Source organism: Muscardinus avellanarius (assembly GCF_963383645.1).
Source record: "Muscardinus avellanarius genome assembly, chromosome: 16".
NCBI classification, from domain to species: domain Eukaryota; kingdom Metazoa; phylum Chordata; class Mammalia; order Rodentia; family Gliridae; genus Muscardinus; species Muscardinus avellanarius.
The window spans coordinates 33,255,707-33,283,447 of NC_137802.1; the positions used below are offsets into that span (position 1 = coordinate 33,255,707).

The 27,741-nt window shown below is 47.6% G+C and overlaps 2 protein-coding genes across 3 annotated transcripts in view; both read right to left on the reverse strand.

Annotated features, from left to right (window-relative positions):
• Positions 1-15,525, reverse strand: part of AATF (apoptosis antagonizing transcription factor) — a gene marked incomplete at its 5' end in the record, with an annotated part of 124,430 nt that extends 108,905 nt beyond the window's left edge. For both annotated transcript variants that reach the window (XM_080712601.1, XM_080712600.1), the window contains 4 exons: positions 9,665-9,802; positions 10,255-10,686; positions 14,113-14,304; positions 15,435-15,525. In XM_080712601.1, coding sequence (XP_080568727.1) covers positions 9,665-9,802; positions 10,255-10,686; positions 14,113-14,304; positions 15,435-15,525 — 853 coding nt within the window. The remainder of the gene's footprint in view (positions 1-9,664; positions 9,803-10,254; positions 10,687-14,112; positions 14,305-15,434) is intronic.
• A 7,036-nt stretch (positions 15,526-22,561) lies between these two features.
• Positions 22,562-27,326, reverse strand: LHX1 (LIM homeobox 1; the record flags this gene model as incomplete). The annotated part of the gene is made up of 5 exons (XM_080712922.1): positions 22,562-22,941; positions 23,307-23,472; positions 24,766-25,043; positions 25,142-25,368; positions 27,157-27,326. 5 exons carry the CDS (start codon positions 27,324-27,326, stop codon positions 22,562-22,564), a joined length of 1,221 nt encoding a protein of 406 aa, XP_080569048.1.
• Positions 27,327-27,741: the final 415 nt, after the last annotated feature.

A 27,741-nucleotide genomic window follows, 5' to 3' on the forward strand; every position in this document is an offset into this window, starting at 1 on the left:
AGAAAAAAGAAATTTCAAATTACAGGTATCTTGCATTTAGGACAGTACTATATTCACATAAATTGTAAGAATATGTTTGTATAAGAAAGTTTATCAAAATATGCTTTACAAAAGAAAAAAAAACTAGACTAAACCTAAGCATCTAACAATAGATTAAAGTAAATCTATAAAATGAAATAAATACTCTATAGCCATTGAAATACTGATTTACATCTAAGTCTACTGACATGAAATGGTATATTAAGAAGAAAAAATAAGCTTACAAAATAGTTCATATGATTCTGTTTTTTGTTTGTTTTTGTGGTTCTGGAAATTGAACACAGTGGCATTCTATCTCCAAGCTATACCCCTATCCCTATTTTATACCTTATTTTGAAATAGGGTCTCATTAAGTTGCAGAGGGCTTTACAAGTTGCTGAGAATGGCCGTGAACCTGTGGTCTTCCTGTCTTGGTGTCTAATTTACTGGGATTACAAGCGAGCGCCACCTCGCCTGACTCCATTTTTTCTTTTTGTGGTACTAGGGATGCAACCCAGGGGCCTTCTACCTCCGAGCTATACCGCAAACCCTACTTTTTTGTTCTTTATTTTGAAGCAGCTTCTCACTGAGTTGCAAAGGGCCTAAGTAGCTGAGGCTGTCCACAAACACAGATCCTCCTGTCTCAGCCTCCCAAATGCTGAGATTACAAGCCTGAGCCAACATGCCAGGCTTCCATTTTTGTTTTAAAAAGTGTTTGTACCAGGTATGGTGGCACATGCTTGTAATCCCAGTATTTGGAAAGCTGACACAGCAGTTTGAGGACAGCCTCAGCTAATATTTGGTGAGGTCCTTTGCGACTCAGTGAGACCCTGTTTCAAAATAAAAAATAAAAAAGAGGGATGGGGGTGGAGCTCGGAGGTAGAATGTCCTTGGATTCTATCCCCAGCCCCCCCCCAAAAAAGTGTTTGTAGCTGGGTTTGGTGGCACATGCCTATAATCCCACCTACTCAGAATAAGGCAGAAGGATGGCAAGTTCAAGGTCAGCCTGGGCAACTTAGTGATACCTTACCTCAAAATAAAAACAGGCTGGTGATGTAGCTCAGTGGTAGAGGACCCCTGGGTTCAATCTCAGTAACAGGAAAAAAATTTTTGTTATGTGTATGTTCTGAGTACAGAAAAAGGTTTGTAAGAATATTCGTCAAAATGACAACTATGAGCCAGGTGTGGTGGCTCATGCTTGTAATCCCAGCATTTGGGAGGCTGAGGCAGGAAGATCGTGGTACTTAGTAAGGCCCTCTACAACTCAGTAACACCCTGTTTTAAAATAAAGAACAAAAAATAGGGCTGGGAGTGTAGCTTGGAGGTCAAATGCCCCTGGGTTCTACCCCCAGTACCACACACACACAAACATGACCACTATGAGCCAGGCGTGGTGGTGCACGCTTGTAATCCTAGCATTTGGGAGGCTGAGACAGAAGGATCACGGTTCAAGGACAACCTCAGCTACTACTTAGTGAGGCCCTTTTGCAACTCAGTGAGACCCTGTTTCAAAATAAAGAAAAAACAATAGGTCTGGGGGTGTAGCTTAGAGGTAGAATACCCCTGGGTTCCATCCCCAGTACCCCCACACACATACACACACACAACTATGGTTACCTCTAGGCAGTAGGATTACAGATAATCCTATTTTCCTCTTTATGCTTTTATGTATTTTCTGAAATTTTAAAATAAGCATAGCACCGCTTTTAGAATTAGAACAGTGTAACTATTTTAAGAAATGATAGCCATCTGTTCAAACAAAAAGATCAATCTTACACCATCTTGGTTAAATGAAGTCTTCAGTAATAAGGGTCCTTAGGCTGACACAATGCTACACTTAGAAAAGGTTACAAAACAGTATGTACGGCCATCTCAAGTAACAGGATATTTCAATAGGGTTCTACTGACAACTGTGTGCCAATCATTTATTACTGAGAGAACTCTGAAATAGGCCTTCATTATTTGTCACCTAAGGCAAGAAGTCATTAAAAAGGGGGAGCTTTCACTGACATAAGTTGCCTACAGGGAACCTAGGTTGGGAACCCAGTGGTAGGGTTCCCTACCCTGGGAAGAATTTTCACTATACAGTCTTTAGCATCTTTTCAATTTTGAACCATATGAATGAAAGTACTACCTACTTTAAAATAAATGAAGTTTTAAAATAAAATAGAAAGATTATCTATTAAGGCTCCATGACAGTCAGGTGTGGTGGCACTCAGGTAATCCCAGGACTTGGGAGACTGAGACAGGAGGCTCAAAGTTAGTGGCCAGTGCCAGTTACTTAGCAAAACTCTATTTCGAAATAAAAAATAAAATAGGGGCCAGGCACAGTGGTGAACATGTGTAATCCTGGTATATGGAAGCAGAGACAGGAAGATCAAGGGTTCCAGGCCAGACTCAGCAACTTAGTGAGATCCTGTTTCAAAATAAAAAGGGCTGGGGGGTATGTCTCAAGAGTATAATACCCCTGGGTTCAATCCCTACTACAACAAAAATAAACAAAATAATTAATTAATTAATTAAAATAGGGCTGGGGGTGTAATGCAGAGGTAGAATGCCACTCTTGGGTCAATCCTCAGTGTACACACACACACACACACACACACACACACAAATTAACATAATACTTTCTCTATTATTTATGTTATATTATCTGTGTTCTTGGATGTTTTGCTTATGGGAAATATCAAAATGTCAACCATTGTTTCTATTAAAGGTCTTTAATGATATTGCATTTTAGACCTATAATGAAACATGGTACTCACTGCAGTTTGTAATGCATCTCATTAAATACATTAATAACAAGCAATTCACTAAAAGGTCAACTTATTATGGTGAAAGTTTAGCTTTCCTTTAATCACTTCATTTAAAGCTATAGAGCAAACTCGAAAAAAGACAACTGACAGTGCCTATTACAGAATTTCTCTCAATTCTCTCACCTACTCAAGCCAGTCATGCTCATTAAAAAAACTACTACAAGGTGGGTATGGTGGTGCATGGTTATAATTCCAGTACTTGGGAGGCTGAAACAGGAGGATCACAGGTTCACAGCCAGCCTCAGCAACTTGTGAGGCCCTCTATGACTTAGTGAGACCTGTTTCAAAAATAAAGAATAAAACAGAGCCGGGTGTGGTGGCACATGCTTGTAATCCCAACATTTGGGAGGCTGAGACTGAAAGATTGCAGTTTGCAGACAGCCTCAGCTACTTAGTGAGGCCCTTTGCAACTCAGCGAGACCCTGTTTCAAAATAAAGACTAGCCGGGCATGGTGGTACATGCTTGTAATTCCCGCGAAGCCAGCCTTGCTGGTGTAAGAGACCCCGTTTCCAAATAAAAATATAAAAAATAGGTGTCTGGGAGTGTAGCCTGGAGGTAAAAGGGTTTCCAGGAACCCCAGTACCACAAAAAAAAAAAAAAAAAAAAAGAAAGAAAGAAAGAAAGAAAGAAAAATAAGGCTGGGAGAGTAGCTTGGAGGTAGAATACCCCTGGGTTCCATCTCCAGTACTGGAAAGAAAGAAAGGAAAGAAAGGAAAGAAAGAATAAAATAGGTCTGGGGGTATGGCTCAGAGGTAGAATGCCCCTGGGTTCCATCCCTAGTACCAAAAAAACCAAACAAAACAAAAGTAGAGTTTAAGGTGCTAAAGATACAATGATTTGGCACTCAGAGTTTACTAAGGTAGAATATAATTGGACATCTGTTGTTTTATAGAATATAGTTAGGGATATGAGAGTAAATAACAGTGTAAGAAGCAAATATATTGAGAAAATACAACCTAAGGACAGGATTCTAAATGCAATGAAATTTACATTGAGATATTAAAAGGAGGCTGAGCCAGGCATGGTGGTACACACCTGTAATCCCAGCCTTTGAGAGGCTGAGATAGGACTGCAGGCTCCAGGCTGCCAGCCTCAGCAACTTAGTAAGACCCTGTTTCAAAATAAGAAAATAAAAAAGGCTGGGGTATAGCTCAAAAGTAGAATGCTGCTGGATTCAATCTCCAGTGCAAAAAAAAATCTTAAGAAATCAGAAAGTAGAACCCCAACAACAAATATAGTGTCACCAAAACCAAAGGAAAATATTTTAAACTAAGGTAAAATGTTTCTGGAGGTAAGAACTCAGTTTGGCGATTTTTTTTTTTTTTTTTTTTTTTTTTTTGGTGGTACTGGGGTTCCTGGAAGCCCTTCTACCTCTGGGCTATACTCCCAGACCTATTTTTACATTTTTTTAAATTTGGAAATAGGGTCTTCTAAGCCAGCGCAAGTGGCTGGCTTCGAACCTGCGCGATTCTCCTGTCTCTGCCTCCCAAGCGCGGGGATTACAAGCGTGCGCCACCACGCCCGGCAAGTTTGGCTAAAAAAAAAAAAAAAAACTCTAGCCAGGCGTGGTGGTACACACTTGTGATCCCAGCATTTGGGAGGCTAAGACAGGAGGATTGTGCAGGTTCAAAGCCAGCTGCAGCTACTTAGTGAGCCCCTTTGTAACTCAGTGAGACCCTGTTTCAAAATAAAATTAAAAAAAAAATAGGGCTGGGGGTGTCGCTCAGAGGTAGAATGCCCCTGGGTTCCATCTCCAGTACAGCAAAAAAAATAAAAACCTCTAGTCACCTTTCCTCAGTGTTCCAAAAGGCTGAGGCTGATAATAGACTATAACACTGCCCACCTCCCAGAACAAACAGCTAAATTTAAATTATACAGGAAGGTGAGTGGGGTGGTACACACTTAAAATAACAGTACTTGGGAGGCTGAGACATTAGGATCTCAGATTCATGGCCAGCCTCAGATACTTTGTGAGGCCATTTCAAAATAAAGAATAAAAGGCCAGGTGTGGTGATGCACGCTTGTAATTCCAGAGCTTGAGAGGCTGAGACAGGAGGATCAGTTTGAAGCCAGCCTCAGCAACTTAGTGCGACCCTGTTTCCAATAAAGTATAAAACAGGTCTGGCAGTATAGCCCAGATTTAGAAAAAGCCCCTGGGTTCCACCCCCGGTACCACCAAAAAAAATAAAAAATAAAAATAAGGCTGCGGGTGGAGCTTGGAGGCAGAATGTCCCTAGGTTTAATCCCCAGTATGGCAAAAAAGCAAGCAAGCTAGGTAGCTAGCTAGCAAGCAAGCAAACTGAATACAACTAAAAAGTTTCTTAAAATCCCACTAAAGCCGCCCAGCATGGTGACGGCATGTTTGTAATCACACCATTTGGGAGGCTGAGACAGGAGGATCGGGGTTTGCGGACAGCCTCAGCTACCTACGCCCTCTGTAACTCAGTGAGACACTATTTTTAAAATAATGAATAAAAAATAGGGCTGGGGGTGTCGCTCAGAGGTAGAATGACCCTGGGTTCCATTCCCAGTACCAAAAACAAAACAAAACAAAACAAAAAACCACCAAAGTAGGAATGATAGTTACATTAAGGAGAGTCATTCACATGGTTGAGTATTGCCAAATGCCTTTCAGCAGAAAAAGACCATAGCAGTACCTAACATTTATGGCGCGATATGTGCCAGACCGTGTGCTAATGCTTTATATTGATTATGTCCTTTAATCCTCACAACCATATTATCCCCATTTTACTGTGAAGTAACTTGCCCAAGGTCACAGAGCTAATCCATTGCTGAGATGAAATCTAAACCCAAGCAGTCAGACTTTAACTACCCTGTAAGACCAAGCAAATTGAAAAGAGATTTAATTAAAGACAATAAGTTCCAGTGTTTGTTCTGGGGTTGGTATAAATTCAGCCTACGTTCCACACCAGGTATATAAAACGGCATAAATTGGTCATCCAGAGTAATGTAGCCAAGAAATTGTTCTTAAACTCTGTCTACCAAGATGGGGAAGTATACAACATACTATGTCATACTGCTCTAAGAAGGATGAAACAAAAGTCAGCTACCTTCAGATGCACAGAAATTCTGGGTAGTAGAGAGCTCCCTGTCCTCTCAGAATATGTAGTACCAAGCAGTCTTTTCTTCTCCCTCCTCCACCACAACCCACCCTGCCAGAGTAAGAGACACCTGTCAGATTAAATAAATTCACCACTTAGTTCAAAAGGCAACTGGTTAAGTACAAAAAGAACAGGTCAGCCGGGCATGGTGATATACACTTATAATCCCAGTACTTGGGAGGCTGACTCAGGAGGATCACAGGTTTGAGGTCAACTTCAAGGACTCTCAGCAACCTAGTGAGACTTTGCATCACACTAAAATCTATAATAGGGCTGGGAGTGTGGCTCAGAGGTAAAACTCCTCTGGGTTCCATCCCCAATACCAGACAGACAGACAGACAGACAGGCACACATGCACGCACGCTAAAGCTAAAGAAACTAAATGGCATCCAAGAATAAAAATGTGTCTGTTATTCCTGATGCTAACCCTCAAAATATCTAGATTTTAAGATGAATTTTTTTTCTTTGCAGTACTGGGGATGGAACCCAGGGGCATTCTACCTGTGAGCTATATCCCCAGCCCTATTTGTTATCCTGTATTTTGAAACAGGGTCTCACTGAGTTGCAAAGGCCCTCACTAAGTAGCTGAGGCTGTCCATGAACAAGGATCCTCCTGTCTCAGCCTCCCAAATGCTGAGATTACAAGCATGCGCCACCATGCCCAGCTAAGATGAATTTTTTAATAAAGGGAAAAAACTCAAGAAAAATTAATTACAAAATAAAAAAGGTATTACATATAACATTTAAGACATTTAATCTAGAGCAGTTTAGGACTCATCCAAAGGCATTCCAGAAATTAGGGTACTAGGGCATTAAAAATAGCTGAGAAGTGCTCCAAAAATCTCAAAAAAATGTTACACCATCAATCTATCATCTCTTTAAGGAAAAAGAAAACTGGGAGAGAGAGAGTATAAAAGACCCAGCCTCAAAGTAAATGCAGGAGGGTTACAAGAAGGACTGCCCAGACTTTTCACATAAGAAACAAACTTCAAGTATGGCAGGACATAAAAATAAAAACTGAGCTGGGCGTGGTGGCACACGCTTGTAATACCCGCGCTTGGGAGGCAGAGACAGGAGGATCGCGCAGGTTTGCTGGCTTAAGAGACCCTGTTTCCAAATAAAAGAGTATAAAAATAGGTCTGGGAGTGTAGCCCAGAGGTAGAAGGGTTTCCAGGAACCCCAGTACCACACACACACACAAAAACCTAAATAAATAAAATAAAATAAAAACTGGACCACAGGAAATTATTTCTACTTAAACCAGAGATTCTATTACACAAAATGTGCATAAAATTCCCTATTCTAAAATTTCTATACATGTATCTCAAATAGCTTAAAAAGTGTTTTCACTTTGAGGCAGATACCAAATTAGATGTCCGTCTCAGGTACCTTCAAACTCTTAACTGCATCCTTTAAGTCCAGGAACTTATATAGTATAGACCTAGACTGATCTCAAACTCTAGGGCTCAAGGTATTTATCACCCTCTTGCCTCGGCCTCCCTATTTTTGTTTGTCTTTATGATACTGGGGATTGAACCCAAGGGCATTCTACCTTGGAGCTACACTGCCAATCTTATTTTTTATTTGGAAACAGGGTCTCACTAAACTGTTGAGAGCCTTGCTAAGTTGCTGAGGCTGGCCATGAACCTGTGATCCTCTTGTCTCAACCTCCCAAGCACTAAGATTATAGACATGCACCAACATACCCTGCACTTGTGATCCTACCTCAGTCTCCCAAGTACTAAGATTATAGGCATGCACTACCATGCCCTGCGAGCCTCCAAATTTTTAATGCCCTAGTACCCTATTTTCAGTAATGCTTTTGAATGATACCTAAACTGCTCCAGATTAATGTCCCCTAAAGCTATGACTATAGGCATGTGCCAGCATACCTGGCTTTAAGCTTTAAAGTACAAATATTAAATCTCAGCATGCACATAAGTAATAATGATTCCAATCACAGTGCACTCACCCTAAGTCTCTCTGTACCCTAGTCCTTTGATGCCACTGAACACACAAGAGGCAGTGTGGTGAGAAGGAATACAGGAAGACTCCTAGGCTGTAAAGCAGAAAAGCTGGAGTTCCATCTCTGCCATTCATGAACAAGTTCTGTAAGTCTGGACACTCTCTCCTAGTCACTCTCTGGGCCTCAGTTCTTTCATCTGTAAAATGAGGGTATAGGGAATCAAATAATCTCTAAATTCTTTTTCCCTCTAGAATTCCTTGACTTTATAGCTCAGTAATTCTCTGCCAAAACGTATTCCTCTCCCTGCAGGCATCATCTTTCCTTACACTCTGCCATGAAAAGAAAGATTTGAGTAAGAGAGTTGCCTTAGCTCCTTGTTCTAAGAACCACCCAAAGGAAGGCATTGTTTAAGCATGCGATACAAGCTGCCCCTAGGGTCCATCCCCAGAACTGCAAAAAAACTGCAAAAAACAAATAAATAAATAAACTGAGTTTAATCACTCATCCTCTCCCTTCTGTTCTAACCTACAGTTTCTCAAATAGTGCTCCTACATATTAAAGAAGTAACTTAGAGAGTCGGGCATAGTGACACATACCTGTAAAAACCAGTACTTAGGAGGCTGAGACAGGAGTATTGCAGGTTCAAGACCAGCCTCAGCAACTTAGTGAGGCCCTCTACAACTTAGTGAGATGATTTCAAAACAAAATTTAAAAAATAGGACTAGAGCCAGGCGTGGTAGCGCACGCTTGCAATCCCCGTGCTTGGGAGGCAGAGACAGGAGGATCACACAGGTTCGAAGCCAGTTTTGCTGGCTTAAGAGACCCTGTTTCCAAATAAAAAGTACAAAATAGGTCTGGGAGTGTAGCCCGGAGGTAGAAGGGTTTCCAGGAATCCCTGTACCACTAAAAAAAAGACTAGAAGTGCAGCTCAGAGGTAGAATGCTGCTGAGTTCAATCCCAGTACCACACTCAATCATTAAGTGTAGATAGATAGATAGATAGATAGATAGATAGATGATAGATAAAACAAAAGAGTAAGGAAGAAAGCAAGAGGAATCTAAGGAGTAAGAATAAGTTAAAAAAAGTGGAAAAGAGATGGTTCAACCACCCAATAAATTTCAATCCAAGGTGTTTGCTTTCATAAACAGATTATATTCCTATCTTTATTATCTTATTTTTATTTTTTTGCATACTGAGGATGGAACCCAGGGGCATTCTACCTCCAAGCAATATCCCCAGCCCTAGTTTTTGTTTTTATTCTTTACAGGGTCTGAGTTGCAAAGGCCTCACTAAGTAGCTGAGGCTGTCTGCAAACCACGATCCTCCTATTTTAGCCTCTCAAATGCTGGGGGATTACAAGTGTATGCCACCCAGGCTTGGCTTATATGTGTGTGTGTGTGTGTGTGTGTGTGTGTGTGTGTGTGTCTGGAACCCAGGGGCATTTGACCTCTGAGCTACACCCCCTGCCCTATTTTTTATTCTTTATTTTGAAACAGGGTCTCATTAAGTTGCAGAGGGCCTCACTAAGTAGCTGAGGCTGTCTGCGAACCTCGATCCTCCAATCTCAGCAGTGGGATTACGAGTATACGCCACCATGCCCAGCTTATATTGCTATTTTTAAGAATTGAAGCCAGTATTTTATACCATAAATATTCTCTTCTTCCTGTACATCAATCCCATGATATCCCAATGTAACCCAGTGGTTCTAAGTACCTCAATATGGCATCATAAGTATTCTTACTATTTTTTAGGGCGCTGACAAATTCTGGGCCACCTTTGTCCTTGAAAACAGGAAAAACATCTGGTTGAGGCAGCTGATTGGTGGTCAAAAGAGCTTTCTGTAGTTTGATCCTTCCTTCCAAGAGCTGGTCCCACAGAGCTGAGAAAGAAGAAAAAAGAATCCCATCCCTGAGTTATTAAGTCTTCCTGGGATGGAGATGGGAGAGACAAGAACCATGCCAATCTCTAAGCAGCACAGCATTATCAGTTTCATGCTATGGAAACACTCTATTCTAGAAAATAAATTCTATATCTTAGAAGCAAATATTTCCTATGAGAGTGGGAATGCTAATGCCCAAGGAAAGGAAAAACATTTTCCTCTCCAATCTTCCATAGTTGCTGAAAGTACTAGAGCAGAACCACCTAAGCAGCTCAGTGCAGAAAAGGCTGGCTAAGCATAGAGGAAGGGACTTAGGCCTCTAGCTAAGTGAGGCATGTCACAAACTAATTGGGAGGACACTGGAGACAGACAGCCAAAAGCAAGCAAGCAAACAAACAAAAAGCAGACAAAAACGAAGAGACTTAAGCAACCAGCAAAAGCCACATACAAACCTATCTGGTTCTTCACAGCCCTTCCCTTCTCCACTTCCTCGGAAACTTTAACACTGGAGAAGGTCATCACCACTCCATCATCTTCACTGTTCCGGTCTTCAACCTTGTCCTCCTCACTCTCATCCTCCACGTCTTCCTCGACGTCCCCTTCTTCCATGCCACTCTCTTCGTCCTCGTCTTCCTCCTCCTCACTGTCCCCAAGGTCATCCATTCCCTTGGTAAATTCCTCAAAGTCACTGATGCTTTGGAAACTGAAGCCTGGTGCTTTTGCAGAGCGGCGCCTGCTCTTCTCCCTCCAGGCCAGCCTGCTCGCCTCACCATCAGCAGCATCCTGTTCCTCAGCAGCACTCACATCATCTACATCGGATTCCTCCAGGGCTGGCCCCTCCAAATCTCCATCTCCGGACTCTTCCTCATCAGATATTTCCTTGTCTGAACCTGAAGAGAGGAAAGGAAGAAAAAAATGGGTGTTACCTAGAGAAAAACACCAGGTCATATCTTTCATTTCAACTAAAGAACCATAGCATCTATTGGGGAGACATTTTTATTATTGTACTCAATTCAACAAATATTTATTACACATCTACTATCTCTAAAATGCTAAGGGGGAAGCAAGAATGAACAGGACATGGATCTAAACTTAACAAAGGCTTAATGGAAAAGATGACCTAGAAAAACTACAATACATGGAAAAACTGAGAGTGCTTTGATAAAATGTCATAACCCAAAGGAGTTGGGTTTTTTTGGTTTTGGTTTTGGTTTTTTTGTGGTACTGGGGATGGAACCCAGGGGCATTCTACCTCCAAGTTACACCCCTCAAGACCTTTTTTTTTGTTTTTGGTAGTATTGGGGTTCCTGAAAACCCTTCTACCTCCGGGCTGCACTCCTAGACCTATTTTTTTATACTTTTTTAAAATTTGGAAACAGGGTTTCCTAAGCCAGCACGGCTGGCTTCGAACCTGCGTGATCCTCCTGTCTCTGCCTCCCAAGCGCGGGGATTATAATCGTGTGCCACCACACCTGGCGTTATTTTTAACTCTTTTGAAGCAAGGTCTCACTGAATTGCAAAGGGCCTCACTAAGAAGCTGAGGCTGCCCACGAACCTGGATCCTCCTGTCTCAGCCTCCCAAATACAAGGATTAAAGTGTGTGCCACCACGCCCAGCCCAAAGGAGTTTTGACAAAAAAACTCAAAAGGGGCAAATGAATTTAAGAAAGACTATAAGGAAGCTGGGCAGAGTGGTACATGCCTATAATCCCAGCTACTCAGAAGGCTGAGGCAGGAGGATCACGAGTTCAAAGCCAGCTTGGGCAACTGAACTAGACCCTGTCTCAAAACAAAATGAAATTAAATTTAAAATGTTGGGAATGGCTGGGTGTTATGGCATATACTTGTAATTCCAGTACTTGGGAGGCTGAGACAGGACTACAGGTTTGTGGCCAGCCTTAGTAACTTACTCTGTTTCTAATCAGAAAATAAAAAAGGGCTGGGGGTGTAGTTCAGACGTAGAATGCCCCTGTGTTTAATCCCCAGTACCACATAAATAAAATAAGATAAAATAAAACAGGATTTAGCTCAATAGAGGGTACTTGCCTAGCATGTGCAAGGCTCTAGGTTCAAAGCTCAGTATGAGAGAGAGAGGAGAGGGAGAGAGAGAAAGAAAAAGGGGAGAGAGAGAGAGGGAAAGGAAAGAGAAAGTGGGAGGTAAAAAGACTATATGAAAGACGTAGCATTTGGTCTGGACCTTAAAAATTGGTTAAGATTGAGCTGGGTGTGGTGGTGCACGCTTGTGATCCCAGAATTTGGGAGGCCGAGACAGGAGGATCAAAGGTTTGCGGCCAGCCTCAGCTACTTAGTGAGGCCCTTTGCAACTCAGTGAGACCCTGTTTCAAAATAAGTAATAAAAAATAGGGCACGGGGTGTAGCTCGGAGGCCAATGCCCCTGGGTTCCATCCCCAGACCTTTAAAAAAAAAAAAAAAGAAAAAGAAAAAAGAAAAGAAATGCTAGTCAGGGCTCTTAGTTTTACTTATGCTTGGGGCATCACTGATACTTAGAAGTTTGTACTATTTATCCAATTTCTTCCATGATAGAACATAAACTCCCCCAGTATGACAAGCATGACTGCTAGATACAGGACCAGTTATCAACAATCTTCTTCAATAACATTCTTATAAGGATGCTATTTCTCAGACTAAAAAACATTTATGCTGCACAGTGATTAAGAGTGGAGATCTTGGGCTGGGCAAAGCAGTGCAAGCCTGTGATACTGGCTATTAAGAAAGTAAGGCAAAAGAACCACAAGTTAGAAACCCACCTGGGCAACACAGTGAAACCCTGTCTCAAAAATAAACGTGAAGCCGGGCATGGTGGCACATGCTTGTAATCCCAGTATTTGGGAGGCAGAGACCAGAGGATCATGGTTCGACGGATAGCCTCAGCTACTTAGTGAGGCCCTTCGCAACTCAGTAAGACCCTGTTTCAAAAAATAAAAAGACAGCCAGGCATGGTGCCGCACGCTTGTAATCTCCGTGCTTGGGAGGCTGAGACAGGAGGATCGCACGGGTTCAAAGCCAGCCTCAGCTACTTAGTGAGGCTCTCAGCAACTTAGTGAGACCCTGTTTCCAAATAAAATATAATAAAATAGGTCTGGGAGTATAGCCTGGAGGTAGAAAAGCCCCTGGGGTCCACCCCCAGTACCACACACCCACACACACACACAAAAAAAAAGACTAAAAAATAGGACTGGGGGGTAGAGCTTGGAGGTAGAAGGCCCCTGGGGTCCATCCCTAGTACTGGGAAAAAAAAATAAATAAAATGATGTAGCTCAGTGGTAGAACATCCTTGAGTACTGCAACAACAACAAAAATGTGTATCTCTTGGAATCAGACTGCTTACATTTGAATCCTGGCTCTTCCACGTAACAGCTTTATGATCTTGAGCAAGTTACTTAATCAGTTAGCCCCTCGCTTTCCTTATCTGTAAAATGGGGATAAATAATACCAACCTCCTGGGCTATTGGGAGGATTAAATGCAAAGATACAGGCAATGATAAAAGTGATAATATTTAAGGACTTACTATGTTCCAGGCTCTCAGAACTTAAAAAGCTAACCACAGTGGCTAACATGTAGTGAAAGCTCAATAAATATTATCATATTCATCTTGTGATTGGTCCCTTTATCAGTCTCTAGACAAATATGAAATGAGCTTATCAGGAGCTCCCAGAACTACATCAAGAACTAAATCATAGATATAACCTGAATGATAGCTTCTTTTATATTATCTGTGGATTCTCAACATGGTCCCCCTGACCTTCCTAAAGGAAAACAAATGGCACCTTCTCAATAATCACTACATCCAGACCCTTCTTCCCCGTGAGAAACTTGCAGTTCATGAAAACTGTAAGCTTATATCCTCCTAACTCCCTTGCAGGGAAGAGGGAAGCATCGTGTTACTTTTACAATGGCAAAAGATGAGTTTAACAAATGGTGTCACACAGTGAGTGAATGCAAGACCTGAAACACTGAAGGAAAGGGGTCAAAATCTGGAGCAGCGTGCTCATCAGATACAAGGCTTCTCTGACATAAAGCCCTCCCCAATATGCACTGCCTTTTCTTTCACTTCACTTTAGGGGGAACCATTAAGCTGAAAAAAAGGATTACAGCAGCTTCATCACTCTGGGCTTTAGGTTCTTTATGAAGTGAAATGAAGTAACTCCGAGGCCCTTCCTAATACCAAATCAATGCTCTCTCCTGAGACAGTTGGTAGAGGCACAGAGACTTGTAGAGAACATCTCTTTAAAAAAAAATCTCAACCCTACAAAATTAGGAAAGAGTTCCATACAAATCCATCTACTCACCAGATGAACCTGGAAGAATCTGCTCCCCATGGTCTTCCTTCCAAGCTTTTCTAGAAGTAGTCTTGCCAGAATACCTTTTGTCTGTGTCCAAGAGGGAGGCCGAGGCCAGTTTTCTAATGCTACCCACTGTCAGGAAATCACCTTCTCCATCTTCCCCTTCATCAAACCTGTCAATCACTCTGGCAGCTGTGGCTGTGGGGGAGGGAAGAAAGTAATCAGAATCTCAGATTAGGAGGAACTTTAATGGGAAACCTGTTAAACCCCCTTCAACTTATACTTGAATGTCCTCTACAAAATCACTACCAACGTAAATCATTACCTCTCCAAGCAGACTGCTGTTTCTGAACAGAAAGCTAACTCTTTGCATATACTGGTAGATATATTTATTTGTATGCCCTGAATCCTACAAAACCAGTCTAATTCCAATTCCACATGTGACAGTCCAATATCTTTAATCAGCCATTCCTTTCCATCTTCACTCGGTCCTATTCCTCCCCGGAGTTTTCTTCAACTTATCCTGACTAAACAGCCCCCAGTTCCAACTGATATTCCTAAGACACGGCTCAGCACTCACATTTATCCCTCATTCTTATCCCTTCCTCATACTTCTCTGACTCAAGTCTAAAGCAGGATTACTTACTCCCAGCTAGACCTCCAACATCAGCTTACAGAACAGCAGTCTGTCCAGAGGCCAAGTGCCTTGAGACCTAAAAAGTCTTAAATAGCACCAGGGAATCCTACCTTTTCCTGCATTCTCCAGGCAAGTTTTTAGAAGCAACCAGAGTGCAAAATACACACACACACACACACACACACACACACACACACACAAGAGAAGCTCCCTTCTCCCTCCTCTTTTTTTTTTTTTTTTTGGCATTATCGGGGATGGAACCCAGGAGCATTCTAACTCCGAGCTACACCCGCAGCCCTATTTTTATTCTTTATTTGGAAACAGGGTCTCACTGAGTTGCAATGGGCCTAAGACTTTTAGTAGGTTAGGCTGCTAGTAAGAGCATCCTGCAAGAGAACTTCCAGACTTACCAGACTGCTGCCACACTCTGGCTCCCTCCAACAACCTCTACCAACTTAACCAACTCCTCGCCTGAGTTTTCAAGTATGTTCGCCCACCCACCGAGGCACCAAGTCTAGAATGCGTGTGCATGGAGGCCGAAGCCGTCCTGCCGAGCCCGGGGGCGACCCTCGCGGAAGGCCGTTTTCCTCCGGCGAGAAGAGAAGAGCGCCGGGGAGGCGAGCTGCCGCCCCACTGGCCCCTGGGGCCAGCCGCTCCGCTCCGCACGTGGCCTGCCCCAGCCAGGCCTCACCCTCCTCCGGGTCGGCCTCAGGATCTGCCTCTCGGGGTCGCGGGTTCAACAACTGCTCCAGCTGCAGGGCCAGAGGCTGCGGCCCCGCCATCGTCGCCAGGTCAGGGTCCGCGCAGCGCACGCCAATGGGCAGCCGGAGCTGAGGCCGGGACGCTGTCTCTCCGCCCGACGCTCCGGCCCGGGAAACACTCCGCCACCCCGGCGGGGACCGCGCGGAGCCGGGCGCGCAGCTCCCGATCGGCAACTTCCGGGCGGCGCGCGGGCGGGGGCGGGGCCTGCGCGTCACTCCGGGCGTTGCTAGGACGAAGGCGGAAGCGCGCGGCAGAGCGGAGAAATTGTGGCCGACGGGGCGTGTGCGCGTGCGCGCGCGCCGAAGGGGCACGTCCGGCGGCGCGGGAGCGCGCCCGGGCACGTGACCGCCCCTGGCTCTGAGCATTGATTGCTTTGCGCGCAGCCGGGGTCTCCTTGCACAAAATCGGCCTCAAGCTTTGTGTGAGGTTCGTGTAGGAATAAAGCGTAGTGTAACTGTGGCGCACGGTGACTTTAGGAAGGAGAAGGGGGTCAAGGATAAGCTTCTCGGACCTCGGGTGCGCACTCAGGCACGTGTAGAGAGGATCCCAAAACAGATTGGGCTTTTCACGGCTTTTAGGAGCCTAGGTTCCTGCACATTCCTATGGCCAGATACGGGAATCCTGTCAGAGATGTTCTTGTGTGTGCAGCAAACCGCTGGCGTCTTTATTAATAAAAAATCGCAATGGCCGTGCATAAATAAAGATCTTCTCTGTAGCTTCAAGTAGCCTGAGCATGGAAAAGGGGTTGGAGCGTGGATTACACACTCCTAGGTGTTAATATCTTTACTGTTCAGAGATGAAGGCGTACCCAGACACCTGAAACTGGTGTACAAATGCAGAAAAGCTCGGGCCCACCCTTAGGAAGGGTAGACTCAAAATATAGAGAGTTAATAAGATAGATTTAATTGCATCCAGGCACACGGAAGGAAAGACGCAATCCCTTTACCATCCAGCATTCCCTGGCTGCCCACTATGTGGCAGGCACTGCTAGATGAATTACAAGATAAGTCAGATTCTCTACCCAGAGTGATCAGCTTAGGGGTGCAGACAACATGGAAACATGAACTGCAATACAGAATAATAAATCTAAGCTGGAAGCCAGCGTGGTGGCGCACGCTTGTAATCCCAGCATTTGGGAGGCTGAGACCGGAGGATCGCGGTTCATGGCCAGCCTCAACTACTTAGTGAGGCCCTCCGCAACTCAGTGAGACCCTGTTTCAAAATAAAGAATAAAAAAATAGGGCAGGGGGTGTAGCTTGGAAGTCAAATGCCGCTGGGTTCCATCCCCAGACCCGCAAAAATAAATAAATAAATCTAAGCCTGGTGTAGTGGCGCATGCTTGTAATCCCGGTGCTTGGGAGGCTAAGACAGGAGGACCCCACAGGTTCGAAGCCAGCCTTAGCTACTTAGGCCCTCAGCAACTTAGTGAGACCCTGTTTCCAAATAAAGTATAAAATAGGTCTGGCAGTATAGCCCGGAGGTAGAAAACCTCTGGGTTTCACCCCCAGTCCGCCCCCCACACACACACAATAATAAATCTGAGTACAAAGTAGTCTGCCCTTCCAGTATCTGTTGCAGGTCACCTGTGAAGACCTAGAACCCACTAGACAGAAAACTGCCTCAAAAGGATTCAGAAGAAAAAAAAAAGACATTAGTCATGCACTGTAGCAGTGCCCCTTCTGTGTGTGTGTGTGGGGGGGGGGTCTATCTCTGAGCTATACTTCTAGCCCTTTTTTATTTATTTATTATTATTATTTTTTTTTGCAGGTCTGGGGATGGAACCCAGGGACATTTGACCTCCGAGATACACCCCTTGCCCTATTTTTTATTCTTTATTTTCAAACCAGGTCTCACTGAGTTGAAGAGGGCCTCACTAAGTAGCTGAGCCTGTCTGCGAACCGTGATCCTCTGGTCTCAGACTCCAGAATGCTGGGATTACAAGCGTGCGCCACCACGCCCGGCTTATTTTTTGTTTTGAAATAGGGTTTTGCCAGGTTATTAAGAGTCTCCCTAAATAGCTGAGGCCATCCTTGAACCTGTGTATGTCACTGTCACACCTGGCTCAGTGCCCCTTCTTGAGAACAGCCCAGGAGGCCAGTTGGATCCCAGAGCTGAACAATCTAGACAGCCCTCAGATCCCTAGTGTCTCGAGGGGCTCTCGGACTTTAGTCTTCATATACCCTTAGAGTCAAAAGTGATGAGGGGATGCTACTTTAACATGGCCTGTCGCATGTCTCTGTTCTAGGTGGTTCTTGAATGAAGACAACCATGACTGCAGAGAAAAAGAAGAAACTATCTTAGGGGAAAATCCCTTCAGACATGGAAAGAAGAGAATGGCAGGCTAGGCAGGAAATTCAGATGAAGAAAACCTCTTTTTACCATTGATAAGAAAACTCAGGATATAGGTACAGGTGTTTTGTTTTGTTTTTAAACATATCCTCTATTATTGAAGTCTTGCACCTGCACCTGGGCCTCCAGAGGGGGAAAATGTGCTCCTCATTTCCTTACAAGGTGCAGTTGCCCTGGGCTTCAGAGAACAAATATGTCTCTCCCTCCCCACATTCAGGAAGTTACCTCCACTAATCCTCTTCCCTTGCTATTTTGGGCACTTATGGTGTATAGAAATCTGGCTTTGGTAGGGAAAAAGGAGAAAAGAGACAAGGAGCTGAGGCAGGGCAGAGGCTACCTCTAAACTGTCAGGCAAACAGGACACTGCTGGCCGGTTTGAGAGAGTGTGCAGAAGTTGAGACATTCAGCAGAAGATGCCAAAGACCTGCTTGTCTGCACTCCCTGCTCTCTGCTGACTTGGGAAGCCTTTTTAGGAAGGAATCAAGAGCTCTCTCTCTCTCTCTCTCTCTCTCTCTCTCTCTCTCTCTCTCTCTCTCACACACACTCACACACACACACACACACACACACACACACACACCCCAAGGTCCTCAAAATGCGTCCCTTGTTCTCTTCCCCCATAATGAGGGTAGAAAGAAGAGTCCTGATGTGGGGGAAAGGATTCCAAGACTTAAGAGGCGTCAGGCCGTGGGGAAGCCTCTCGGACGCTCCCTCTGCGGGTCCCTCCTTAAATGCATTCTAGTTTCTTGAGATGAGGGGGAAGGGCTGCCCGATTTGGGGTGAGGATGGAAGTTGAACGGTGAGAGGGGATACTTCAAAGACAATACCTCTCTAGAATAAATTTCCACCTCTGCATGCTCTAAAAATGTGAGCAGATGAAATGAGCAAAAGAACAAAGGAGACCTGTCTCCCAAAAGAACAGTCTGTTTTCTGGAGAGGAGGCAGGAGGGTACCCTGGTTCACAACCCCTCTGCATGTTAAGAGCTACAAGGTCGCCAGCCATGGTGGCATACTTATTTCTATAATCTTAGTACTTTGGAGGCTGAGACAGGAGAATCACAGGTTGAAGGTCAGCCTCAGCAACTTAACAAGGCCCTCTGCAACTTAGTAAAGGCCCTGTTTCAAAATAAAAGATAAAAAACAGGGTGAGTGGTGTAGCTCAGAGGTAGAATCCCTCTGGGACCAATCCCTAGTACCTAATAATAATAATAAATATAAATGTAAGCTGTGAGATGGCAAGGAGATGTAGGAGCAGGGTGGGCAGAGGTGACATTAAATACTCATATGCCAGACTGTCTGAAACAACTGTTGAGCAGAAGTTTGAAGAGTTCAGAAAACCAGGTTCTCACCTGCCTCTTTTCTCAGACTTCATTAAACCCCTGGTCCCACGTTCTTGGCATCCGCCTGACCAGGCTCTCCACACACACCCATTCCACCTTGTTTAGCACCCAGCAGGCCAGGAGAAGTTAGAGGGGTGAGCTTTTACTCCCTTACCCTGTGCAGATGGTGACTCCCCACTGCTGAATCCCTGGGGGCCGGTGGCAGGAGGCACAGAGGTGGCAGCTTTAAGATGGCCGCGAGGAGAAACCAGGTTGCCAAACTGGGCCACGGAGGAGGAGAAAGGGAACCTCATCGGAGCTTCCCGCCCTCCCTAGCGTCTCTCCCGGGAGCTCCACATGAGACTGGGGCACCTTAGGGCCCTGCACCTCAGAGCGAGTGGTGGGTAGTGCCACATTAATAGGAAGATCAGTCCCTACCATTTCTAGACCTCTTCTTCCCGGGCCTTCAGCTCCAAATTAGACTGCTGAGCGTAGCCACCTGTTCGGGTATTCTCCAGGATACTCCGCACCACGCCGAGGGCAGAAAATGCACCAATGCCACGGAGTTCCAGTGGAATATGCACCACGTACCTAACTCTAAAAGGCTTCTTATCAAATACCACGATGCCACAATAAGGCTGCTAAATAATTCAGCAGCCTTGATAGGAAAATGCAGCTTCCCGACGAGCGTACGATCAGTTAAATGAATGTCTTTAAGGGGGAGGGGATAGGGATACTCGCTATAATGAATAAGTTAGCTATGATTTAATGTATATAAATGCGAAAGGGGCAGAAACAAGCCTATCCGATGGTTATATATAAAGCAGATAGAGGAAAATGCGCTGTATGTAGAGCCTAGGAGTTTCAGAAGTCTCCTTTGTATTCCATAAATTTTTATTTCTGAAAGAGCACTGCCGGGTTCCTCCCTGATACTGCCCCCCCCCATTTGATAAGTCATCATAGGGAGGCCGTGAAATATTGCTTATTTTAAAGCTTTCTCTGCAGGAAAGATAAACTTGGCTGCGTCTTACCAAAATATGAAAAGAGCCCTGGAAATTACATGCTATTTAATGTAAAACTTGGGGTATTTTTAAAATAAGGAAATAAATAATCCACACTGAAATCTAGGCGATATGGAAAAAGAAATTCTGGAACTCTTAATAGCCTCTGATATTAAAACACACATACATACATGCACAACTATTTCATAGTAGATTAAAATATTCAAATTCTATTTTTGGTGAAATGGAAGGAATTGAGCTACTTTTCAAAACCAACTAGCGACTCCCAGTTGGAATTTGATTTCTCTATTAGTTGTTTTTGTTCATCTTTCAGGGAGACAATACGTATCTTGTGCTGGGCAAAACAGTTTTCCTTCTGGGGAACTTCAAATGTAACAAATACCATATAAAATAACAATTTTAATATCATTTCTGTGAAAGGGATCAAAGTAGTTAACAATTTCATATCATTTCTGTGAAAGGGATCAAAGTAGTTCATTTCTAGCTATACCATACATTTATTTTACACTATCTTCTAAACTACCCAATTAGAAAGCAGGATTATCTATAGAAAATGAATTGAAATGAAGAAGAAACACCTCTCACCATATGTTTACTAGTATCTGACCTTTGCAAGCCCGGTTGTACACGTGCGGGGGAAGGAAGCAAGAGAGTGCACTAATCACAGACTGGAACCACTCCGGTTTTAGCCATGGATTTGATTTCTATTTAAAATTCTTTATTAACTTATCAGCAAAAATCTCCTCAACTGTATCAGTTAAATCCACAGAATGCAAATCTGTATTTAATAGCAGCAGGAAGCCACGGAGGCAAGCTTGGCTGGCGTTAGCAAAGGAGGGAAGCCACTGCCAAGGCAAAAATAGATGCATCACCCCAATCCTGCCTCTCTCTCTCCTCTTGGCTTCTAGGGCCCATGCAGCGTCCTATCAGAACGTCCCTCTAGTCACTGAAAGCATCAAATACCACACCAGTTATCTAAACATCAGGTTTTCTATTTTTATTAAAAACTCACAAATTTATTCAACATGTTTTTTTTTCATACAGTGAATGGTCTAATATGCACTGGAGGTCACACAAGCTTAGGTTTATTAGAACAATAAAAGACATATGAGAAATTTAATATATAAAGAAAAAAGTAGCAGCTGTTGACTGCATATTTGACCATAAAATTTAAATATTTTGGACTTTTATTTTAAAGACACAAAAATAAAACCTGTGTGGGTCTATATAAGTCATATTAACAATTCCATGAATGTTCAACAGGACTAAAAATTAGCAAAGATGTTTTTTTAAACCTTGTAACACTTTTTTTGTAACACTTTCTCAGGTTGCTGGTGCCAGGCACCTTTACAGTATTTGTGCTATAATTATTCTATTTGGCAAGTGTCTGAATATCATGTTTTTTTTCTTTGCCTCGTGTAAACAACACCTTTTTACATACTAGCACAGTGAGCGCAAGCCCTGCAAATCTGTCAGTAAATCTACAGGAAAAGAAAAAAGAACAATTTTGGTTGATTGCTCAAAACATTTTGTTTTTGAACAAGAGGTTTCAAAACAGGATATATTAGTAAAACACTGAACTCCTGAATTTAACATTATACGTAAACAGTTGACTGTTTTTAGTTCAATAGTCTTTTTTAAAACTTTTGTGTGTGAAGGTAGAATGCTTTTCTCGTACGGCTGATGTTCAAGTCATTTTACTGAGGGGTCTGGCTGGAGACCACGCTATCGAGTGTGTCCGTGTGAATCTGTGTGTGTAGAGCTTTGTGAAGGTAGAACAGTTGATACTGAGGGCTTTACATTGAGAATTTTGCAATTTTGGCAAAAAAAAAAAAACAAAAACCAACAACCAAAAACCAAAAACCCAGAGACAAAAAATATATATATATAGTCCCACCTGATGCACAGCAGGTCGGTGTTTCTGAAGCTATAAGAGTTTGTTGTCGTCGCTGGACTCTGAGACAACGCTAATAAGGTCTCTCAGAGCTAAACCCCTCGGGGCTGGCTGGGGGGCGCCCGGCGGCTTCGCCCCCCGCCCGGCCGCGCCCTCCCCACCGCCGGGCACCGCTCGGGTCTGCGGAGCCGAAGGCGTGCGTCCTGGGTACCGTCCAAGTGGGAGGTGGAGAGGGCTCTGCATTTTCGGAGCCCCTGGCCATCCAGCGCCCGGATCCCAGTCCCGCCTCCAAGCGGATCAGGACTCTACGTTCCCCTTGGCCGAGAGTGTTCCCCGAGGCCGGAGCAAGAAGTGGGGCAGGAGGCTTGCTGTTCATGGTTTTTTTTTTCTTTTTCTTTCCTTTTTCCTATTTTTCTTAAATAAAAGTTCATTTCTGTACAACCGCGAACTCCCCGGCCCGTGAGAGACCCCGCTACCACACGGCCGCCTCGTTCATTTCTGGGGGGTGGGACAGGTGGCTGCCGTAGCTCGCCCCGCCGTTCACCGACAGCGACGGGAAGGGCGGGCTGGGCCCGAAGACCTCGGCCGACATGGAGTGCAGGGGCCCGGGCAGGCTGGGCTCGGGGCTGGGCGAGTCCCCCGGGGGGTGCGCCAGGATGTCGGTGAACCGCTGCGCCTCGCTCGACGGGTGGTGGCCGGGCAGCGGGTGCTCCAGGCCGCCCAGGGGCGTCCCGGACGGCCCGGACGACGGCACGAAAGGCAGGTCCACGGGCGTCTGCGCCTGCGAGGACGGGGGCCCTTGCGGGAAGAAGTCGTAGTTGCCCCCAGGCCCGTAGTATTCGCTCTGGTAATCTGCGGAGCAGCAGAGAGGGAGGGTGTCAGGACCCGGCGCCGGGCCGCGCAGGACCTAAGGGTGCGCGGGCTTCCCCGAGCGGGCTCGGGAGGGCGGTGCCCGGACTCCCGGGGTCGGGGGGGGTTGGGGGGCTGCGGACCTGGCAACGGGGAGGAGGCTGGGGCAGGACGGAAGGGGCCTCGTACTGCCCGCCCTCCTCACTCGGGGTCGGGATTGGGCCCTTTGATTCGACTCGCCACCTCCCGGGCTTTACTTCGCCCTTGGATTCACTTTCCTACTGAAAGCAAGGAATGGAAACCTCCCGCCCGCTTCCAGCGAAGCTGGCTGGGGTCTGGGGGCGCCCCGCACGGCGCGCCGCGCTCACCTCCGTAGAAGGAGAACGGGCCATTGGGGATGAGTTCGCCCGGCTCCAGACGGTCCACGAGCGGCCGCATCCTGCGCGGGCTGCGGAAGAAGGCATGGCGCCGCGCGCCCAGCGCGCTCAGCTGCTTCATCCTCCGTTCCTTGGAGCGCCTGTTCTGGAACCAGACCTGAAGCACACACGCCGCGGGGTGAGGCCACTCAGACTCCCCTCCCCAGCCCCGAGGTGCGCGGCGCCCAGCCCACTCCCCTCCACTGCAGGGTCGCTGGGCTTCGGGGCAGGTGCGTACAGAAGCGGTGGTAGGGTCTCCGAGTAGGACCGCACCCGGCAGGCAGTAAGCCAGGGAAAGCGGGATTCCCGACAGGGGACCTGGACAGGCTGGGGCGGTTGTGATGTAGCCGGTGTCGTTGCTAACTAACAGTCACACAGTCACAAGTACAGCTTCTCCGAGGCTAGACACGCAGACACCAAACCTATCCAGAATAGTGTCATGTACACAGCTTCCCTTTTTCGGGCCCTTGCAGCACCCTCTCCAAATCCATGATAGGGACAGACACAGAAAGCCTCCTGCTGACCCTGTTTCCCAAGGGTAGTGGTACCAAAACTACAATCTTCACACCCATACATAATCTCCCAATGCCAAATGTATGTTTCTCACCAAGTAACCATTGGTGATACAGACGCACAATCCTGGCCTAGCTCATGGGCACAGCTTGGCACAGCCCCCCAGGGGGTCCCAAGCCTGCAGTTGAAGGTGCCTGCCTGGATCACAGTGGGAAGGTGCACTCAACTTCCCCGCGTACCCACCCACACCCTCAGAGGCCCCCAAAGCACCTTTATCCCAATACCTAGGTTTGGACCAGAGACCCTCACCGCCAGAACCACACAAACTGTCTCCTCCTTCCAGCGCACAAGCCTAGCTGCCTCCAGATGGGTTCTCCTCCCCATCCCACTTGGGACTGCTCCCTGGCAGAACAGACTCTCCACCCATCCACCACTCTTTGGAGAAGTCTCTGCTCTGGGACTTGTCTAACTGGGTCAAGAAACCCAGAAAGTTGGGGAAGAGGCTTTGAAGATGCGTTTGTGCAAATGCCAGAAGAGGAACCTTCTGACTCTATATCCCACATCGACCTTCCCCGTTCCTTCCTAATCAGGTGGGGGTGTGCCCAGAAAGAGGAGTATGAGCTGTATTTGACAGCGTCCTCCCCGCCAGCTTCAGGTCGGGCTCCCCAGCCACCCCTTCCCCTCCGTAGCTCTCCCACCTCTCTTGGGCTGGGAGGGAGAGGGGTTTCTAAACCTTCTAGGCTGCCTTTCCAAGGTCCAGCGGGATCTGGCCTCTCCTCCACTCTCCCCCAGTCTCCTCAGACTCACTCCCCTCCCCGACTCTGACTCGTCCCAGGCTTAGACTGGCCGCCTAGAGTGGCCACGTCGGTCCCTGGGGGCGGCAGACCAGGTGTCTGACCTGAATGACGCGCATGTTTAGGCCGGTCTCCTGCGCCAGCTGTTCACGGATGTGGCGCGTGGGCTTGGGCGTAGCTGCGAAGGCGGCCTTCAAGGTCTCTAGCTGCTTGGCTTTGATGGTGGTGCGCGGCCCCCGCCGTTTGGCGCCCAGGTTCTGGTCGTCGTTCTCGTTGCTGCCGCCTTCCTTGTCCGACACATTGGCGCTCTCAGAGTCCTTGGCGTCGTCCTGCGAAGGGTCTTGGGAATCCGGAGACAAACTGGGATCGCTGCCAGTGGTAGCTGAAGAGAGGGAAGGGACAGGTGAGCAGGGGCCTTGGCGGGCCCTCCTCCCCAGGACCCACCCGCCCCTAGCCAGCTGGGAATCAATGGGGCCTCACCGGAGTGGAGGCTGTTCTCTTTGGCGACACTGCTGTTACTTAGGTAATCCTCTTTGCAGACAAACTTGTTCTCATCGATGATGTAGAGCTCCTCACCGGTGGAGAGCTGCTTGTTACACATCATGCAGGTGAAGCAGTTGAGGTGGAACACTTTGCTCCGTGCTCTCCGCACCAGGTCGCTGGGGGAGATGCCTTGAGCGCAGCCCGCGCATTTGGTACCGAAACATCTGCAGAAGGTGGGGTTGGCGTGGGAGACAGAGGAGAGGAGAGAAGATAGCGGGAGAGGTGGAGGAAGAGAGAGAGAGAGAGAGAGAGAGAGAGAGAGAGAGAGAGAGAGAGATATCGCGCCAAAGAGAGGCAGAGAGCCAGCGAAGCAGGGGAGGAGGCGGGATGAGAGAGGAAGAAGGCAGCAAGAGGAAGGGGAGGAGGAAAAATATATGGTTAGAACGAGGGGGTCCAGCTGCCCCAAACCCAGCCCCTCGCCAGCGTTATTCCATAGGAGGGGGGACTCCCTGAAAAAGGTGGCAAGGTGACGACCAAGGGACCAGAATCAGGACACCTATTTTCCTGATTAAATTCAGAGGAGTCAAATTCGAATTGGAGCTCCGAATAAATGTGTCCGGAGAACCGATTTTTCTCTCCCAACGTCGCCCCTTTCTCTACAAAAGGAGGTCCGGCCTGGCCTCGGGCAAGCAAGCACAGCCGCGGAGAGCCCCCGCAGTACCAACTGGGCTGCTGCCACGTTCCTGCCCCAGGCCTGGCAGATTGGCGCGAGTGGGGGTCGCGGCGGGGCTGAGCCGGCTTTAGGCGCCCTGCCGGGTGTCGCCGCGCCGGGCCTCGGGGGCCCGCTGGAAGCGGGTCCGGGTGGCGGCGCTCGGGCTCGGATCCAGTACTGCAGAGAAAACCCGGCGCCGGCCGCCGAGCCCGCCCGCGAGGCTCCGCGTCCCCGCGTGCGCGGTCGCTCGGCGCTTTGCAGACCCAGGCCGCGCGTCCTGGGCCCTGGACACAGCTCCCGGGTGGTCTCGACCCCTTCCCCACCGCCCGGCATTTGCGATTTGTCACCACCAACTGAAAGAAAGCAGAGGCCAAGTTAGCCGAGTAAACTGCGCGGTTTCAACTCCGCACGGAGAAATTACAGTACTCTTTTGCGCTGGCACTCCGGTGGAGGTACGTGTCGGTGCGGATAAGATGGCAAAATCGCGAGCGTAAGAAAAGACAATTCAAATGCCGGACAGAGGAAGGGAGTAGAGAAGTCTCGGGGCTCCAGCCAGCCGGGCTGAGGAGGCGAAGGGGCAGTGGGCTGAGGCGGAACCGTGCCGGCGAGGGCTCGCCGAGGAGCCGGCGCCTCCCAGCCCGGGGTCGGGGTCGGGCCGGGGCGGCTCTGTCTCCCGACCCGGGCAAGCGGGGCCGCAAGAAAAACCTTCGGGCACTTCCCCGGCTAGAGCGCAGCAGTCCGCCTCGGTCTAGCCTAGAATCCAGTTCGGATTTCGGAGGGACAATTGGGAGTGCAGGACTTCAGCTGCTGCTACCGCGGCCCCCGGCTGGGGCATGCGACCCCCAAGGCTCCGCGTTCCCGCCAAGACTTCTCAGAGGCAAAAGACAGCGGCTGGGAGCGGGGCGGGATTCCCAAGCTCAGCCTGGAGGGCGAAGAACCCGGGGAGGACCTGGGAGTGGAGTTTTCTGGAGAGCTTGCCAGAGGGAAGATAGGGGGCGGGGGCTGCAGCACCCGAGGCTGGCCTGTCTCTTCCAAGCGTGGAGGGGGCTTCTGAGCCCAGGCGGGCTCAGTCCCTTTCTTCCCGGGCACGTGCAGCGAAGCCCAGACCCTCAATTTCCAGGAGGCAGAAATAGGGCCGCTCCCCCGCGCTCTGGGCGCGCCAGCTGGCGGAGAAGCGGGCGCCCCCGGGATGCGGCTGCCCTCCCCAGCGGCGGCGCCCGGCCACGCTGACCTCTGATCCGCAGCCGGCCGGGAAGGGCCCGGGGGAGGGAGCGGCCGCGGGCGGGAGGGAGGTACTCACCGGAAGAAGTCGTTCTTGCAGTAGAGCTTGCCTTCCCGGGAGAAGCACTTCTCCGTCAGGTTGCATTTACATTCGCAGCACTGGACGCACTTCACGTGCCAGGCCCTGTCCAGCACGTTCAAGAGGAAGCGGTCCAGGATGGGCCTTTTACAGCCGGCACAGTGCACCATGGTCTTTGGTTTGGTCGGGTGGGGCCCGGAGAGCCAGGGACGAGCGGACCCGAAGGGATGGCTCCCGAGGACGGCGGCCGGGAGCTCCCCGGCTCCTCCAAAGGAGAGGGACGCTCTGGGCGATGCAGACCCAGACCCGCGGCGGGGGACCGAAAGGGCGGCGCGGGGCGGGGCGCGGCCGAGGGTCCCGGGACCCGGGAGCGGCGCCGCCTCGGCTCCCCCGGCGAGGAGAAGGAGTCTCGGGCGCGCGAGAAAGCCGCTCTTCTGCCCAGAGCCCGCGGAGGAATGAAGGTCACCAGGAGCGGCGGCGGCGGGGACGGAAATACATAAATAAAACCGAGGAGAGGAAGACGCGGCGAGCTCGGCTTGCGGGGGAAGCGCCGCGGAGTTCTTTCGGGTTTGAGGTAGAGCTATC